Source organism: Ornithodoros turicata, chromosome 2, assembly GCF_037126465.1.
Source record: "Ornithodoros turicata isolate Travis chromosome 2, ASM3712646v1, whole genome shotgun sequence".
Taxonomy (NCBI): domain Eukaryota; kingdom Metazoa; phylum Arthropoda; class Arachnida; order Ixodida; family Argasidae; genus Ornithodoros; species Ornithodoros turicata.
The window spans coordinates 57,056,373-57,073,223 of record NC_088202.1 but is presented as its reverse complement, the minus strand read 5'-3'; the positions used below and the strand labels follow the sequence as shown (position 1 = coordinate 57,073,223).

Below are 16,851 nucleotides of genomic sequence, written 5' to 3'. Positions count from 1 at the left end.
AACAAACAAGTGGAGAAGTAATCCCGGGAAACTTCGATGTTGGAGTCAAACCACGTTCGTGTATCAAACAGAAAGAAGCATACAGCAGAACCGCGGAATTTTCATACCAGATACTCTCCACCTCAGACTCCGCACAATCCGATAGAGGGCGGGCGCGTCCCCACGAGGAAAGAGGTCCATTGCGGCTATATCCCGGCCCTTTACCAAAAGCGGTTTTCACCAGCTGTAGCTTGACGTTTGGAGCGCGACAACTTCAGAAATAACGATAACGTTTGCTGTGTGCAACGTTTGCTGTGTGCGAGTTGGGGCCCAGACGTGGACTAGAAAGCGCGTCACTATGAGAGTAAAAAAAGCGAATGAGTGAGAGTGGTGGAGGTATCAAAGTAGTCTCGTAACGTGACTGTTCAAAACGGTAAGGTTATACACACGCTGTTTTGTCATTTTCATATGGTATCGATTAATGTGGAATTTGTTCACTGTAACATTCCGGCGGGTTACCTTTGATAAGAGGCATACAGATACTGATACTGAAACAATGTCATGTTCAACGTGACCTTCTGGCGCCACCCACCCAAACATTGCCTGCGTGTGCACAGGTGACGATGGCACATTACGGCCGGAGCAGCCGTCCAGTGTTGATATGGTTACACTCGAATTATAAACTCATACAGCCAGAAGCTTCTACTTATTTTATACTTACACATTCGCTACCTTTGCACCGATCTTCCAGCTGGTGAGAATCTCACCCTGACGGGAGGACATGACGTTCTACGATCGCGTGTTTTCTGTTGTGGGTATAGTTCTCCTGGACTGCCCAAATTCTAGAGCAGTAGGGGTTCCACACCACTCCCTCTCCTGTTACACCATCATCTTTCCTCTCCCTCGTTTCCCCCTCCCTTGGTGTACGGGGCCCCCAACTCAGAGCAGGATAACCGCACCTCCCCCCCCCCCCCCATCAACGAGGTAACGTCGCCGATCAATCCGGCGGTTGCCGTGGTACCATGCTATTGGCATTGGAAGCAAGAAGATTGCACACCCTCTTTCGCCCCTCCTTTTCCCGTCTCCCATGGTGTACCGTGCCGCCAACCCAGGGCAGGCTAACTGCACCTTCCACCAAAACATCATTCGCGCCCCACTCTACTTCCGCTACGGAGGATGGGGTAACTCCGCCAATGATCCTGGCGGTCACCTTGGTTCAGGGATCATCCCGTTGAAGGTTGCTGATGCTCGCATGTTTCCTGTGGTGGGTAGTTCTCTTGGAGTACTCGAATTTCAGAGCAAGAGGAACTGCACACCCCATCCCTGTCCTGTACCACCAAATGTCTTTCATCCCTCTCTTTTCCCCCTCCCTTGGTGCACCACGTCACCTCAGAGTAGGCTAACTCCACCTTCGCCCAAACATGATCCCTCGCCCCACCCCTACAGACACTAAATTTCCGACATGACCTGCGCACTGCTGACGATGGCCCAACAAACTGTCCAGCGCTGGCATGGCGACCTTTATAACAGAAATTGATACTGAAACAGATAGTCGAGTGCGCAATATGTAGTCAGCTATTTTTATGCTTATTATGTTTAAGAACTGAGCTGGTGAATAATTTCGCAGACATACATACTTGCTGAGTACATGTACAAAAAAGCAGCAGTACACAAAATAGCAGTAGTACATATAATTGTGCCATGTCCTCTGAGCGTTAGTCGCGATTATAGATATATTAGTAACTGACTGCGGAACATCTCACTTGATATGGCTCTTGCTTGCTGGTTCTAGAAATCTCTTTGCTGATTCACAAAACAAAAACGCACGCACCGCTACACCACACCTACATGTACCACTGTTTCCTCCACTCGTCTCTTTAATCCTTCACGCCCCTGAGGACGCATAAATAATAAGACATAATAACAATTACATGTAACAACAACAATAAGAATAATGATAATAAAGAACAATACAAAATTGGCGGCATCTTTGGACATTGTGCCAAATGCGTTTAAATACCGTAGCTTTTCAGGTCAATCGTCGGCGGTAAAGTCTTTTGGAGAATCTCTTTTTGGAATGCTATTAAATTTTTATTGAAAGCTTTTTAATGCTTTTTGGAATCGTTTAATTTATTTATTTCTTACTGTATTGGCACCACAATTTCGGCGCGCCACAAACACAGTTTGGTGACCACGTGAGGGTGGCCCCCCCATGTGGTGTCATGTAAGTTCCGGACTTGTGCCCGTTACTCGAAAAAAGTAATTGATTACCGTTACCGGTAATCAATCGTAAGTAACGCGTTACTGCGGTCGTTACTTTGCAATCACGCAAATTATACCAGTCTTTGTATGCCTCAGAAAAGAAACGAAGAAACAAAAAAGAGGTTCAACAGCGTACAAAAACGTGTAGGACAAGTAGATCTGTAGGTCTCCTCTATTTATCGCCCGTGAAGACGTTGACCCGATTGTCGAAGAGCATTGCGTGGAACTTCCCCATGACTCACTAAACCTCCAAAGCTTCAGGTACCACCACACTGGTGTAGGAAGAGATTAGGGAGAGCGACCCTGAAATTCCAGAAAGTCAACACAATGACCTCCGCTTGCTATTCTAGAACGGCCCAAGAAAGGCTGACCGCATGAGGGGCTTGACTTGGGGTAGAGCATCTGAAAGATAGGTTAATCTCTGCCGGAAAAGTAATCAGTTACTGAGTAATCGATTACTCAGAAAAGTAATCGATTATTCGAAAAATTACTTTGACAGTAAAGTAACTGATTACTCGAAAAATTTGAGACTCAAATGAGTAATTGATTACAAGAAGCGCAATTACTAGTAACGCGTTATGCACAACTCTGCATGTAACCCTATAAAGCCACAGACGAACCTGCAATCTGGCTGGTCCTGCAGGGCTGTTGCTTTCATAAGAAGTGAGAGAACGCGACACCATACATTATTTGTACTGTATAGTAGTTCACAATGAACTCGGGAATTGGCTGTTGAGCATTCATGATTCACTACAAAATCTAAATAACGTGTCCCTAAATTACAGCGCACTACACAGGCGCACAAGCAAACAATAAGCAATTACTGCTGGCAACACTCATTATAATGCAACATATATTGCAAGTAAAGGACTACGTCATTGGGTGCATTATGAGTAAGAGAACATCAGTTAATATTGTGGGATACACACTGGGATATTGCATGTTTCACAAAACTAATAGTTGGACATGATGAAACTCGACGCCGTGAGGTGATTCAGGACTCAGCATTTCTTATACCAGGGAACTTTCTGCTCCTTCGGAGTGTCCGTCAGCCTCATGCTTACTTCAGGTGTACTGGAGTTCTGGGAGAAATGAAGACAAAAGAAAAGAAAAGAGATTGCATTAAAATACGATAAGAAAACTCCATTTATTGTGATAGCGATGATGGTTTGCTCTCCCTGGAATCAAGAAAGCTTCTTTTACGTATTGTTGCTATCGAACCTATCCAAACTCAACACATCCTAAGCTGAGGTAACTGTACGTATTTGACAAACGTGTTGTTAGCCAAGGATTAAATGTCTGCCGCGTCCGTCCAGTTCGATTTCGAAACTATAGTGCCGTTTTATTCCTTGTTCATCAGTCGTCACCCACAATGACGCCAAAAATCGTACGCGATTTAGTGGAGTAGCTTCTGTGCAACGTGATGTAATGCATGGCAAGAGCAGACGCCGGATGTCGAAAGTATGCTGGAATTCCCTATGTGGACATTGGAGAAAACGTCAGACGGAAAAGTCCACTCAGAGAGCGCCGTTTGGCGACCGGCGGAAGGGCGGGAGTCTGCAGGTCGCTCTGAGTCTGTGATCATGTCATGGAATGTCACGTCTCGGTTAGCACCGGGCGTGTTCGAACAGCCAGGAGCGTAACACCGTGTTCCACTTCCACGCGGAATGATCGCGACACTACTCACACTCATAAGCGAAAGTTGGGGTATTTACCGATGACTTTTCACTTAGTATGTCGCTGTGTGAACGCGAAGCAGACGAACTCGGTGACAATCGCCAGCGCGGCGCTCCCATTCGTGTGCCTGGCTCACATCATCACGATCTTACTACCGCTGTGACTTCCCTAGCTGCGAAGGCATTGCGAATCTTTGAAACTAGTTTATCTAATATGTAAGCTGTTTTCGCAAGAGAAATTTGTCCAACTAGACGGCGACGAGGTGGAAACTATTGCCGTATCGGTCTCATACACATATTCCCGGATGCGACAGTCCATTTAAGAGATCCGTACGAAGTATGCACAAGTTCGTAAGCGTTTCACTTCCTTGCACTAACACAAATTGGGTTTCCAAGAGATATCAGAAGCACAGATTTTCGTAGACCTCGAAAACCCGAGTAAAATACGTATAGATGAGTCCATCCCAGGGACAGCATGACCGTCATTTCACTTTGGCCCTGTATCTCATGCGTGAGCGGCAATATGCGGAAAGAGTTTGGGTTTGAATATAAAGAAAAGGGGAGATATATTGAATTCGTCACCCGACGAATTCTGCTACTCCCATAATGAACCCTTAAAGGACTGAACCCCACAGAAAGGAAAAAGAAAAATGCGGAAAGGAGATTGGTAGTTGCCGAAAGCAACAAGGAAAAATGCAGACGATAATGATCGTTAACACTGACAAACTGACACCCGTGACGCATTAAGACAAAAAAAAAAAGAAATGGGCGATCGAGTACTGTGGTGGACGATTGCGGAAGGTAAAGTGCAAGTGGCCTCTCACCAGAGGGCTTGCAATCTGAGTGACATCAACGTCGAAGCAGTAGCTGCGTCTACTTGCACCTCCTGAACTAGTGCAAGGAGTGCAACATTCTCGCATTCTTTTTGTCATGCACTCGCACTGCACCTGCGCGTCCCCATTCTTTTTGAGCAAGTGCTGACCTAGTTCTGCACTAGTTCTCGATTTTCTTGCACGACGTGTCCCGCTAGTGCAACGGAAGGGCGCAGAGGAGCAGACGACAAGATGGCGGAGAGCACTTCGTTTGTGGCCCGCTCTTGTCGGATAACGGCGAGCGTATGATTCAAGATGGGAAGTATTTACTCGTGACATCAAGCAAGATTTGTGTGTGCTTCCTTTTAAATACCTGTCATGCTTCTTGCTCGCAGAGTTAACGCAGAAGTAAACTATAGATACGTATAGGCTCGTCACCTGGCTCTTTCTTACCCCTCCATCTCCATCTGTGTCGCAAAACTGATGTCGTCTGCAAAAGCTAGAATGACGTGCACCGGATGAGGTGCACATTGCGGAAATGCGATCACTAAGTACTTAATTTATCGCCCGTCCGTCCAAAGCTGAACATTCTAGGTGCGGAAAGAATTATTCAGTCATTATTGTGAGAATTTACGTCGTTAAAAGAGCATGCTATAAGGAAGCAGAATCTCCCAATACCCGCTTATGAATTGTTAGTACAAACAAAACGGAAGAAAACAGGCTACAACAGAGACATGCTAACACTCACAAGAAAACGTTCTGTAGCAGACGACAAGGTCTGCACTTCCTCATTATTTTTAGGAGCCGGTGGTGTCGCGTCAGTGTAACTGGTTCAGAACTGTGTCTACACCTCGCGTGCACTTAAGAACTGGTGCAGCACGAGTGCAGCAATTTTCTTTCAAAAAGAACGCATCTAGTGACGGTCTGCCAAACATGCAAATGTGGCGAATATTTATCATTTGATAATGTATATAGTATATAATAATATATATTGTTTCTGTCAAAGACCAATTGAATGATGTCGTGCATTTTTTTTATACATGTTGTATAAATGGGCGAAAGCTGAGCATAGGCGGCATGCTCTGGATGCCCCGAGTTCCTTTCTTCAAGACGTCGTGGCGACCATGTTTTCTTTTTCTTTTTTCACTGTTGGTGTCCTACATTCACGCTCGCTTACGTGGCGTCTTAACAACACAATCTGCATCTTCTCGCACATTCTGCCCTTGTCGATTCATAATATTCTCCACAAGAACGTTGTGTAGCCATACGATCGTTCTTGAAGTCACATCAACGACCGATCCTAGTGCAAGAACTGCTCGGAACTGTAAAACGTCGGTGTGGCTCTTCGAACACAATGTTCAAATCTGGGGGTCCGAATTTGTCGAGGAAGTGTTACCATGCCACAGCCGCCATCTGTTGGCTCAGAAGGCGTTGCCTTAGTTGTTTTTTTTCTAAGTTGTTTGCTTTGTTATCTTAAATAAATATTTCATATAATTTTTCACAACCATTTTCCACGTTCCTTGTGTGCTGTCGTTTCTGCGTCGCTTCATTGTTACGTGAAATCGAGAGAACGCAGTAACGAATGGCTGGTGGTTTCGGTTTTGCTAGGATGCTGATATTTGAATTACTGTCGTCCTCGTAAAGGCCTGCTGTATTCGTATTCGTTTCAATTTATTCATTCCGCCAGAACAGCATACAAATGGTTATTCACATCGCCGCTTCAACATGTTATAGGCGGTAAACGTGTTCATCTGCTTCGCTGGAAAGGTAAGGACTAGGAGAGCAGCAGACGATCTTAGACATAAGATACGATGCACGACGCTTACGCTGTGATACCGAGAGCACTGCGCAGTTCTACACGCATATGGAAAGTACGCAACAATGTACAGATCTCGCCTCTTTGCCCTTCGCTGGCCAATACCTGTTCCCTCCATTAGCTGAGTACGCCAAGTACGGCGTTCTGTTCGGGCGTGACGTGACATCGCTCGTAAAGGGAGCCCCTCCGCTGTAGTTAGGATAGCGAGATTCGTTAACTAACACTGTCCATGCCATCAGAACACTGCGTGCCCCAGGTCACATACAGGGATAGGAGGAGCCGATTGCAGGCGCGATAAGTTCGCTAGAGTCTTCCTTTCCACCCCTATGGTTCAAATACTCACTGAATTATGTTGCAACGACAACGCTGCCTTTGCAGCAACACCAACACACTTCTTTGCAATGTTCATGAAGATGTCATCCACAGTCTGTATCTCAAAGGACGACGCCTCGTAGAATTCCATGTGAAGGGACTTTGCGAGCTTTCTTGCGTCCGTAGGCGCCACTTCTCTGGAGCTTTCCTGCAGACAAATAGGGCCAGTGTTAGAGCACTGCACGGACCTAGATTTATCGGCCCCGCCCGGCGCGTATCTGAAGCCACGCAGGCTTACCCGACCCGGCTACCGGGAACCGATTCCGGGCAAGGCCCGCCGCAGCATACCCCTTCCTTGCAAGAACCCGACCTGCGAGATTTATAATGTCATTCCTCCAACTATAGTCGAATCGGGACTCATGATAACAAAATATTTCAGTGTCGTAATCTGAGGCTTACACTATAGAGGAATACTCAGAGGGAGCGCCTGGAGTATAGCTGTGAGGCCTGTCGTTACATCATTCACAGAACTACGTCTAGATGTGCGGTAGGATATCGTGTGGTTCGGGCAACAACAACAACAAATAAATCGTGAAAACAAACCCTGATATTCACTTAAATAAAGTGCTGCTGTCGATGAGGTCATATTGGTGTAAGTACATGTAGGCACTCGTATACATACGACTTTCCAGTATAAAGCACGGGGCTTGAAACGAAGCAAAGTGAAGAAATACGGCTTTTGGGTGCTACACGATTTACTTCATTCATTTTTATATATTCATTTGGAGCAGTTCCTTGCGGGTTTCCATAGTCCGGTAACTGTCGAAATGTTATTGTTTTGTTTATTTTGCTGTACTTTACAAAATAATCGAAGCATAAGATGCACTTTTGTTAATATGTCTTAGAAAGTTTATTTCAAAACGTCAGCGATGCCCCAACAGCTCAAGATCAGTAACACTGGAAAGCGCGGTTTTTAATTTTGCACATAGTGATATTTTTGATATCTCTCGATAGTTCTGAATCCGAAAGCTAAAAATTTCCGATAAGATTTATGAGGGCTCCTTGTTTCACTCACCAAGGTTTCTACGTTGCCCAGTGCGAGAATTAAACAAATAATGCGAAGGGAGACGACTGACAAACGCTCGAGCGCGACTCAGGGGCTCAGGCCTGATCATCCTCGGACTGGACCCTATAGCACTGCCCGTGCTCAAAGACAAAACGACTTCGAGACCCCAACTCGGTCCGCGTGCCGGGTCGGGCTCTGGTCTTCAGGCCAGCCCGCCCTCTTGAAGTACTCTACTCAGTGCGTTAAAGGGGCACTAAAGCGCGAACACCTGTCTTTGCGGATCTCGTCACCATGACGAACGGGGTCAATTTCATTATCCGATCAACACTGCACGAGGGGAGCTCCGACGTGGGTGCGACGCATGGAGATACATCTCACCAACACGCATATTCAGGAGTAGGTAGTAGCGGTAGCTCTAGGGCTACTACCCACTGCGAGCGGAGCGGTACAGGTCATATTGCAGATGAGTGCGCACCAGAAGCTAGAACAATGTTGGGACTGTTATAATACCGCCGTTGTGTGATTGCGAAGTCCATGTCTGTACGAATTGTATGTACCACAACGCCGTTCCTGAGTAAAATACGATTTCAAGCCAAACAATTCCTGTTACAAATCCATACGACATCTTGCAGATGGGACGTTACATCATTCTGACGTAATCACTTCGTCATTTTGACGTGAAACTCTTCGTTCCACACACCTCACAGTCGCAAAATACTTCGCAAAGAATCGCGCATAACTGTATACTTCTTCCTGCGTTGCAGTATACGAGTGCATTCGAACTAACGAGCATTAAGTACAGAATAGACGCTCTAAAGAAGTGTAATTTTCGACCTTTTGGAGTAGAAGTGTGTTGTTACTGATACTCAACCATTTTGGGAAGAAAGTGAGGGGTAGAAACACTTCAACCCCGTCATTTCTACCACCATTGCTCGAACAGTTCTATACCCCATAGCGTATAGAGAGTTCTACCCTGTCAGTGGCAAAATTCTATTCCTACAGGTAAAAGGGTCGTGCCCTAGTCAAGCAGCTTTTTTGCTGCTTTTTGGCCACCCTCTGATGTACAGGTTCCTACAAATGTTTCCAATAAAATGAAAAATGAAATGAAAATGAAAAAAAAATGAAAAATGAAGTGTTGCTCCTCTGGGGGTCTATCTTTTCTCTCAACCTAAGAGACACGTCTACCTCAAGGATGAGAAATATGTCTCCATCTTGAAGATAAATGTTCTACCTTTCCCAGAAGGCAGTTCTACGGTCAGTAGAACTGTTCTCCCATATTGAAGATAATTTTTTACCCGAAATGGTGAGCACCTTTACCATCATTGGTGCTATACCTCCCGGTGGATAATTTCTACTCGTAATGAGGGAGCACGTAAACCTTGTATGGAAGTATTTGCTCCGCCTTTCATGAAGGACTTCAACCCTTTTAAGAAGAACTTGACATAGACGTATTTGTGTGGACGAGACAGAATGTAAAGACAACTGTTGCCGGCCACAACATTTTATTACCACGCCACAACTGGAATTGTGCACTGGTGCTTACCAATGCGAATGGTACACCCATATTGAAGAAGCCTGAGCACGGAGACACGAAAGAGAACACGACACAACACAGATGACTCTATCGTTGCATCCATCACATTGCAGAGCACTTGCATGGTGCAGACTGTCGTGGACATAAATTGAACGTACATTCACCAGAACAACACCATGGGGATAACTTCTGAAGGCTTGACGTTCACAGTACTCTGTGACTCAAAAGCCACACCAATATCCGCTCGGTGTGAAATATCTGCCCAGAGGAACACATGGCAGGACGGATAGATTACCAATTCCCCTGAAATGTAAATGACATTAATTGAGCTGTTAAAAACGTAAGTGATAGATAATAACCAAGGTACAAGCTTCAGTCTTTAGAAATAAGCATACAAAATGAAGAAGAAGAAGGCTGACTATCCCTGCTGTGCACAGAAGACAAGACAAAATAATAACGAAGGGAACGTCCGAAAACCAACACTCGAGCCCTGCATGTTTTTTCCCATGAAACAATGGGCTCACCTTATGTTATGACCCTATTTCTTCATTTTCGAAGTGGATCCTATATTCACCTGCGACGGCTGCTGATAAGGAGGAGTCTTCGGACGTGCCAAAGTCGTCATGGTGGTCTACGTGTATTACACAATGGCATTTCGTAATATTGCATTTTCCCAAGATGCTGAAAAAGTGTCAAATGACATGCGGATCAACCCGAACACGCACTGAGCAATACATATCTGATCACTGCATATATACACGGTTGGGAAGTAAAATGTTGAATAACATGAAATTACTCACCTTACTCTGTTGCAACTCCACCTTGCTTATGCTGGATATCATTGCAGCTGAACCGGTTTAGCCGCTTAGCCTTCCGCAACGGAGATGCCAATTCCCGACTCAGGCTGTGGCGAGGTGGCCGACATTTCTCATTATCTTCCGCACTGCCAGCAGCACCTTCCCCAATAGCAAGCCCTCCGTCGCCGTCTAATGCAGCTTGGGTGCAACACAATGTCCATGGCCACCCTCCTTGGTCCCGTTCCTCGGCTTACCCAGTGGGCCGTCACCACAGCCCTGTTCCGCTTCCCGAAAGGCTCGGGCCTTGCGTCTGCCCTCTGACTGGGCTTTTTTGTGCCATGTCGTGCCTGTGCTGCACTAACTGTTTCTCTTTCTTTTTTTCGTTTCATTATTTTTTGTTTCTTTGCTTTTTTGGAATAGCAAGCCGGCAAAAGCCTGTGAAGCCTGGCTGACATGTCCATTTTTCTTTCTTTTCATTCTATTAAACATATCCCCCCCCCCCCGACTCAGCATAGCCATTAGGAATTTCGTAGCACGCATGACCTTCGGTGCAGGGATGTCCACGTGCACACCGATAGTCTGTAAGTCTCGGTTTTCGTCTGTATACTCACCCCTTTTACACAATAAGCGATTCTGCGGAAGCGCAGACACTCCGTATTTGGTCGCTCTACTGTATCACTTGAACCGTGACCTGGAAGCTGAACCAAACGCCTTTGTGCCCAGGATTAGTAAACCTCAGCTATTGTCGTCACATCGGTGACTCCATTTACACATCCGTTAGAGACCCTGCTATGAAACACACAAAAATAAAAAGATTCACTTTAACTAAAGGCGTGATAAAATTCTCACAGTGATTCTACCATAAGGGGGAGAGACCTGAGTAAAAGGGCAGAACAGCAGCACCTCGACCTGCAGTCGGTGGAGAGAAAATAGGTCGGGGAGAACTGTTGCGCTTCTACACTCTAAAATCCGTACGTGCTACGTACCCGACGAAATATGGGGTTCGTAAGAAACAGGCGGTTCATAGACGGTGCGCCTTCGAAAACCGTCTCATTCATAAGGTTCTTGCTGCAGCGTGAATAGTTTTAAGCAGTACATAGCGGATTTGTTAAGTCTCCGACGGGTTGAACCGCCTAACTGCGTCGTGAACCTCCTGTGAACCTTCTCCTCTCGGCCACGAAAAACAAGCCTATGTATGTACCTCGTGAACGTATCGCCAATGGAAGGCAATCTTTTGCTTTAGGGCGGTGTTGGCAGTGCTCCAGTAGACGCTTGCTCGCGTCCGTGTTCTATCATGTCGTCGAACCGGCGTGATCTGCATGGTGTTGATATACGCGTATCATATTTGCAGACTGCAACGTGCTTATGAGGAAAGGCATCGGTATGTACCTGGATCTTTTTTACTCGTTACTCGCTACACGGTCACCATCCATATTTTTTGTCGCAGGGATCAAGGGAAAGGATGCGGCCTCCGTTGCGTACCAGCACCACTGTTTAGGGTTAGTTGCAGGCAGCAACTGTTTTGTTACGCTGATAAAACTTCGCAGGTTATGGTATGTGGCATCAGGAGAGGCTTGGAAAACGGAATGCAGATAACAGATGAGCGTGGAATTCTATCTCTCAGAGGCGAGTTTGCTGACCTTACTTGTTTCTCTCTCCCGTATAGAGAAACTTATAAACAGTTACCGTCGTTCGTTCTGCGAGGTAGAAGATAAGACAGGTAATTCGTTAGCCCGTTACTTGAGCTTTGTGTCATGTACGCACACAGATGTGCACACTGCTTCATTGCTTGCTTTGAGAGAAATAAATCTTTCGAAATGACTCGGCTTGCTTTGTTTCTTTATGGCACCGAGGCGCCGATGGTTGAAAATCTAGCGAGAGGGAAGGGGTAAAGGTTGGCGAGAAAGGGCAACACGCACTTCTGCAAGACTTCCAAAACGAGAGGGTGATCTGTACCTCTTGAACTTAGCGTGTTTGTGGCACCCTCTAAATCAGGGCTTGCATTATTGCAATTTTTTTACCTTCTGAATAAGTGGTAGCCAGACAGTGCCAGATTTAGAGTGTACCGTTTTTCAACCTTTTTGTCTTAAATGTACCAGCTCTAGCCTATGAGACCCACAAACATAAACCCTTTTAGAGCCAATTTAAAGGGAGACTCCGGCACAATTTCAGTATCCTTCACAAAAATTACAATAATGAAATGACTATAAGTGGGCAAGGTAGCAACGCCAAAAGGCAGTCGTCTAGAACTCCGCTAGTCTCCGCAGGCCGTATTGCTTTTGGCTGCGCAAGGGGTATCAACTGACTGGATTGATGCGACGGTTACGGAACAGTTAGCATAGGACATCATGCGCCTGGTATGTTCAGGCGAAACTACAGCGTGCTTCTTGCGTAGGTCGTCGACACGAGCCATGTGGGCTTATGTCACAACCAGTGGCTTAGCCACGTGGCGTTAGGGGTGGGGTTAGCCACGTGGGGTAGGTTACCTGCCAGAGGCAGGCCCACGCAAATCGTGCAAATCCGAGGAGAAGAAATAATATATATGATGGTGGTGGTGGTGGTAGGGGGGGGGGGGGGGGTTAGCGTGACGATCGCAAAAGTCCTCGCAGTTACCGGCGTCTGTCTAAGCAGCATACTTGAAAATGCTTGCTATGAGCTTTTCGAGCTACTTCAAATCACATGAGACGGCCTCACCGCTCATGACACCCCATGTGTAAACGCATTATTAAACGTTCAAATATTCTGTATTTTCATCTCTCATCTCGCTGTATGCATAAGGATGAGTGTGTGAGCGTACCCAGAATCAGCGGCGTGGGGGGAGTGGGTTTTTGTAACGAGCCCCCCCCCCCCCCTCCCCCTACTTTGGAGGCCTGGCTACGCCACTGGTCACAACCAGTGTCGCCACAGTCCTTTCCCAAGCCCGCCAATTCTGACGCATCTGTGTCCAGAAGGCGACCCCAGCATGCGGACGTCGTGTTCCGCTGATCTCTGCACTGGTTGAAAAAGCTATTTGGAGTGTTGTAAGAGTGTAAAGGTTGCACGTGAGAATGCAACGTAAGTACCACAATGAGACTCAATGCGCGTACTTTGAATTGCATGACATATTGAGAACGCTTTTCGCAGCAGGTTGTTTGCTTATGCCTATATACACTTACCTTATCTGCCTTGTTGCCTACTAGAAAAAGAATCAAGTTGTCGTTCGAAGACGCACACTTTGCATGATCTGTCCAGTAGTTCACCTCTCTGAAGGTATGATGGCGAGTGGTGTCGTACACTGAAAGGGAGAAATATCTCGTGTTGCACCAAGATGTCTCACGCGTACTCCAGGAATTAAGAACGGACGGAGAACGAAAGTGATGTCAGGAGAAAGTGCAAGAATCGTGAAGTGAAGTTTCTCGTCCCAAAACAATAATTTCTAGCGGTGCAGTACGCGACTAAGCTGGGACAAGTGATATTTTTTATGAGACTTGTGCTGTGCGTTTTTAATGTAACTCAGATTTTAACTTATTTGTTTGCCCTGTAAATATGAATGGTGTTAAACTTGAGGCATGTTCCCTCTCATATTAAGTGTCTTCAGGAGCGTGAAAACTTGGAACATGTTCAGCGGCTACCCGAGCCCAAAGGCGCTAGAAAGGCTGTGGCGTCGATCGTTAACAGAAAGGCAAGAGAGAGCTGTAGTTGCACTCTACGCACCTAACCTTAAAAATCCAACAAAGTGTAAGAATGACTAATGGTAAGTATCTGAGACATTTTGTCATTTCCAATGCCACGGACTGGAAGGTTATGATTCCGTGTACGCATTCGCTTTGTCCACGAAAATGGTGAACCTGCCTCGCCAAACTGCAGTAACACGGCAGAATGGAAACCACACACACAGTCATGGCAACCGTGCCCTCAAGCAATGTTGCCAGATTTGGCTACTTTGCGCAAAAATTTGGGCAATGGCGACTTGACTATTTTATGCCTAGTTTTGTGGACACTTTTTCGCGTACGCTTGAGACTCTGGTGCACCTATATCGGAGTAGTTTTCGTCGTGCGCCTCATACCACCGAATTACGAACAGTCCATTAATTTCTGTCAGCCTTGATGACCGGCCTTCTCTCAGTCGGTACGATGTCCTCCGGAGAGTTTTCTTTGTGTGCTGGGTTTTAGCACCTTCATTATACTACAGGGCGCCCAAGAAAACGTGTCACTGAATTATAATTAAAAAACTACGCCACCTACAATAATGCGGTCAACGGAATTTGTTCTTATTAGGTTTTTGCCACCTCCTGATGTGAATGCCATGTAACGTAAGTTTAATTATGTAAATTTTCGCGAACTCAACTCGGAAATTCGCCAAGTAAATGTCACTTTTTTACTCCACCAATGTGAACAGCGTGCCGAATATACTCAAATTCATGATAATTGACAGGGATATTGAGGAGCTATCCCATCGGAAAAAAATAGCCGAACATCATGCTCTTCGGAGCATCCCGAGCATAGCACGCGACGACTTTTTGAGCGCAATCGCTGTCAGTCCGACGACAGGAGGTTAGAAACCCAGCCCACAAAGGGACAGTAGAAAAAGTGACAGTTCCTGAAATTTGGAAAGGGAACGCATGATCCCAGCGGAAGCCAGATGCGATAAGCCATGCCTGTGTTACCTCTTACTATCCTGGTTTGGCTCGGGTTTCTAACCCCTTTTCGTCGGGCTGACAACGATTGCGCTGAAAAATTCATCGCGCGCTATGCTCCGGGTGCTCCATAAAGCATGACGTTCGGCTATTGTTTCCGATGGGATAGCTCCTCGATATCCCTGTCAATTATCATGTATTTGAGTAAATTCGGCACGCCCTTCACACTGGTGGGATAAAAAAGTGACCATGACGAAAACCCGAGACTGGGAAAAAGACGAAAAACAGACGACACAACACAAAGTCTCAGTTTTTCGTATTTTTCCCAGTCTCGGGTTTTCGTCATGGATCTTAGCCACCAGCTCGCTTGCTTTTTAACCATTTTATCTGTATCAAGAAAGTGACCTTTACTTGGCAACTTTCCGAGTTCAGTTCGCAAAAATTTACAGAATTAAACTTACGTTACATAACATTCACATCAGGAGGTGGCAAAAACCTGGTAAGAACAAATGCCGTTGACCGCATGATTCTATGTGGTGCAATTTTTTAATTATAATTCAATGACACGTTTTCTGGGACACTCTGTATATAATACGACGCCTGCAAGGCTACATACAGGGGAAATTTGTTACTTTTGGCTGCTTTCTCATGAAGCGTTGGCGACTTTTCAGGTTTTTGACCTGACAACCTTGCCCTCAAGCCCTCCAATCGGCTTTGGCCGATCTTGACAACTGGGCGCTCACAGGCTTATCATAACACACAGAAAGGTTCCTGCAACTAATCGATGAAAACACAAAACCAAAGTCATGGACGCGTATAATCGTACAGCGTTTCTGCCTGTACTGTGCCTAAACTATGGCGGGATAGAAGGTCCTAAACCACCTAAACCGAAACCACGTGAGTCGCGTCGATAAACCTTGTTCCACGTTAGAAGCCCTTGTGCTGTCGAGCCGCTGAGCTGATTTTAGAGGGCGCTGATCCTGATGTAGATAAACCGCTTCGCGGCTCAGGGCCAGCTCTCACTTGGCGATGCCCGACGCGACGCCGTGAGCGGACGGCGGAAATAGACGCGCATTTCCGGCGTTAGGAGAGGAGAGACGTCGAGCCAAAACAATGGCATGCCGAACTTCTTTCACAACGTCGGCGAGAGCTGCCGAGAACGATATATGGCGACCAAAAAGATAGCACAGAAAGGCCGCCTCCTGATGTTTCGTCGGCTTTGGACAACAGAACGCCACTGGGGTGGGAACATGAAAATCGTACGCTCTGACGGGGCGGCAGAAATGCGCCTCTACTTCTGCCGCCCGCTCACGACGTCGCATCGGGCGTCGCCAAGTGAGAGCTGGCCCCAGAAAGGCCGCGCACCCATATGCGGCAAATGCGCGCGGCAACGCGTGTGCGGGGTGGTAAAATTCTTGCCGCGGTGCGGCAGAAGCTGCCTCCGCGTTCCGCTTTTCCTCCACCGCGCAGTGCACGATTTTTAGCGGTATGCCGCACATATTCGTCCAGTCAGGTGGTCAACGGAGATTGCGTCACACTCTTCTCTTCTTCCGACCACCCACGTAGTCTACAGCACATCGTCAGCGTCGACATCTTGAGAGCCGCGGAAACCGCAGGAGGTAGCGGCTGCTGGGTGGCAAGCAATTTCATTTCTCTTTCTTGCACTCTTTCTTGTAGCCCAGCGGCAGCCCGCAAGCGGTTTCCGCGCATGTGTACCGCATGTGGATACGGGCTCATAAGCCGCTGGCGTCGATGCGGGCATCCTTCGTGCCGTCTAACGCGTGGATTCCGTTTCGCGTGATCTGCACAGGAAAACCTGGCGATGGATGTCTCAAAGTACACGTGTGTTCATTTCAGAATTTGTTAAAAATCGGGTGGTTTTAAATATAATGACTTCCCCAATTCTATCACGCATTTGCGCGAAAATCTCCGATAAGAAAGATGAGTGATGAACTTTAGATCAATAGACATTTAGTAGTTA

The 16,851-nt window shown here is 46.5% G+C and overlaps 1 protein-coding gene and 1 long non-coding RNA gene across 3 annotated transcripts in view; both read right to left on the bottom strand.

Annotated features, from left to right (window-relative positions):
- Positions 1-1,530: 1,530 nt before the first annotated feature.
- LOC135385457 (ras-related protein Rab-18-like) overlaps positions 1,531-16,851 on the bottom strand; it is a 41,180-nt gene continuing 25,859 nt past the window's right edge. Inside the window, exons 5-7 of the mRNA XM_064614777.1 lie at positions 13,410-13,528; positions 6,889-7,065; positions 1,531-3,323 (exon numbers count right to left, since the gene is read on the bottom strand). Of these exons, the coding sequence (XP_064470847.1) occupies positions 3,243-3,323; positions 6,889-7,065; positions 13,410-13,528 (377 nt within the window). The 3' untranslated portion in view covers positions 1,531-3,242. The remainder of the gene's footprint in view (positions 3,324-6,888; positions 7,066-13,409; positions 13,529-16,851) is intronic.
- LOC135385458 (uncharacterized) lies at positions 9,397-10,741 on the bottom strand. 2 transcript variants are annotated; one of them, XR_010420422.1, is made up of 3 exons: positions 10,258-10,741; positions 9,982-10,138; positions 9,397-9,760 (listed from the first exon to the last, which is right to left on the bottom strand). It is a non-coding gene; the product is annotated as an uncharacterized LOC135385458 (long non-coding RNA). The 2 variants fall into 2 exon arrangements; XR_010420421.1 differs by having other exon boundaries at positions 9,982-10,741.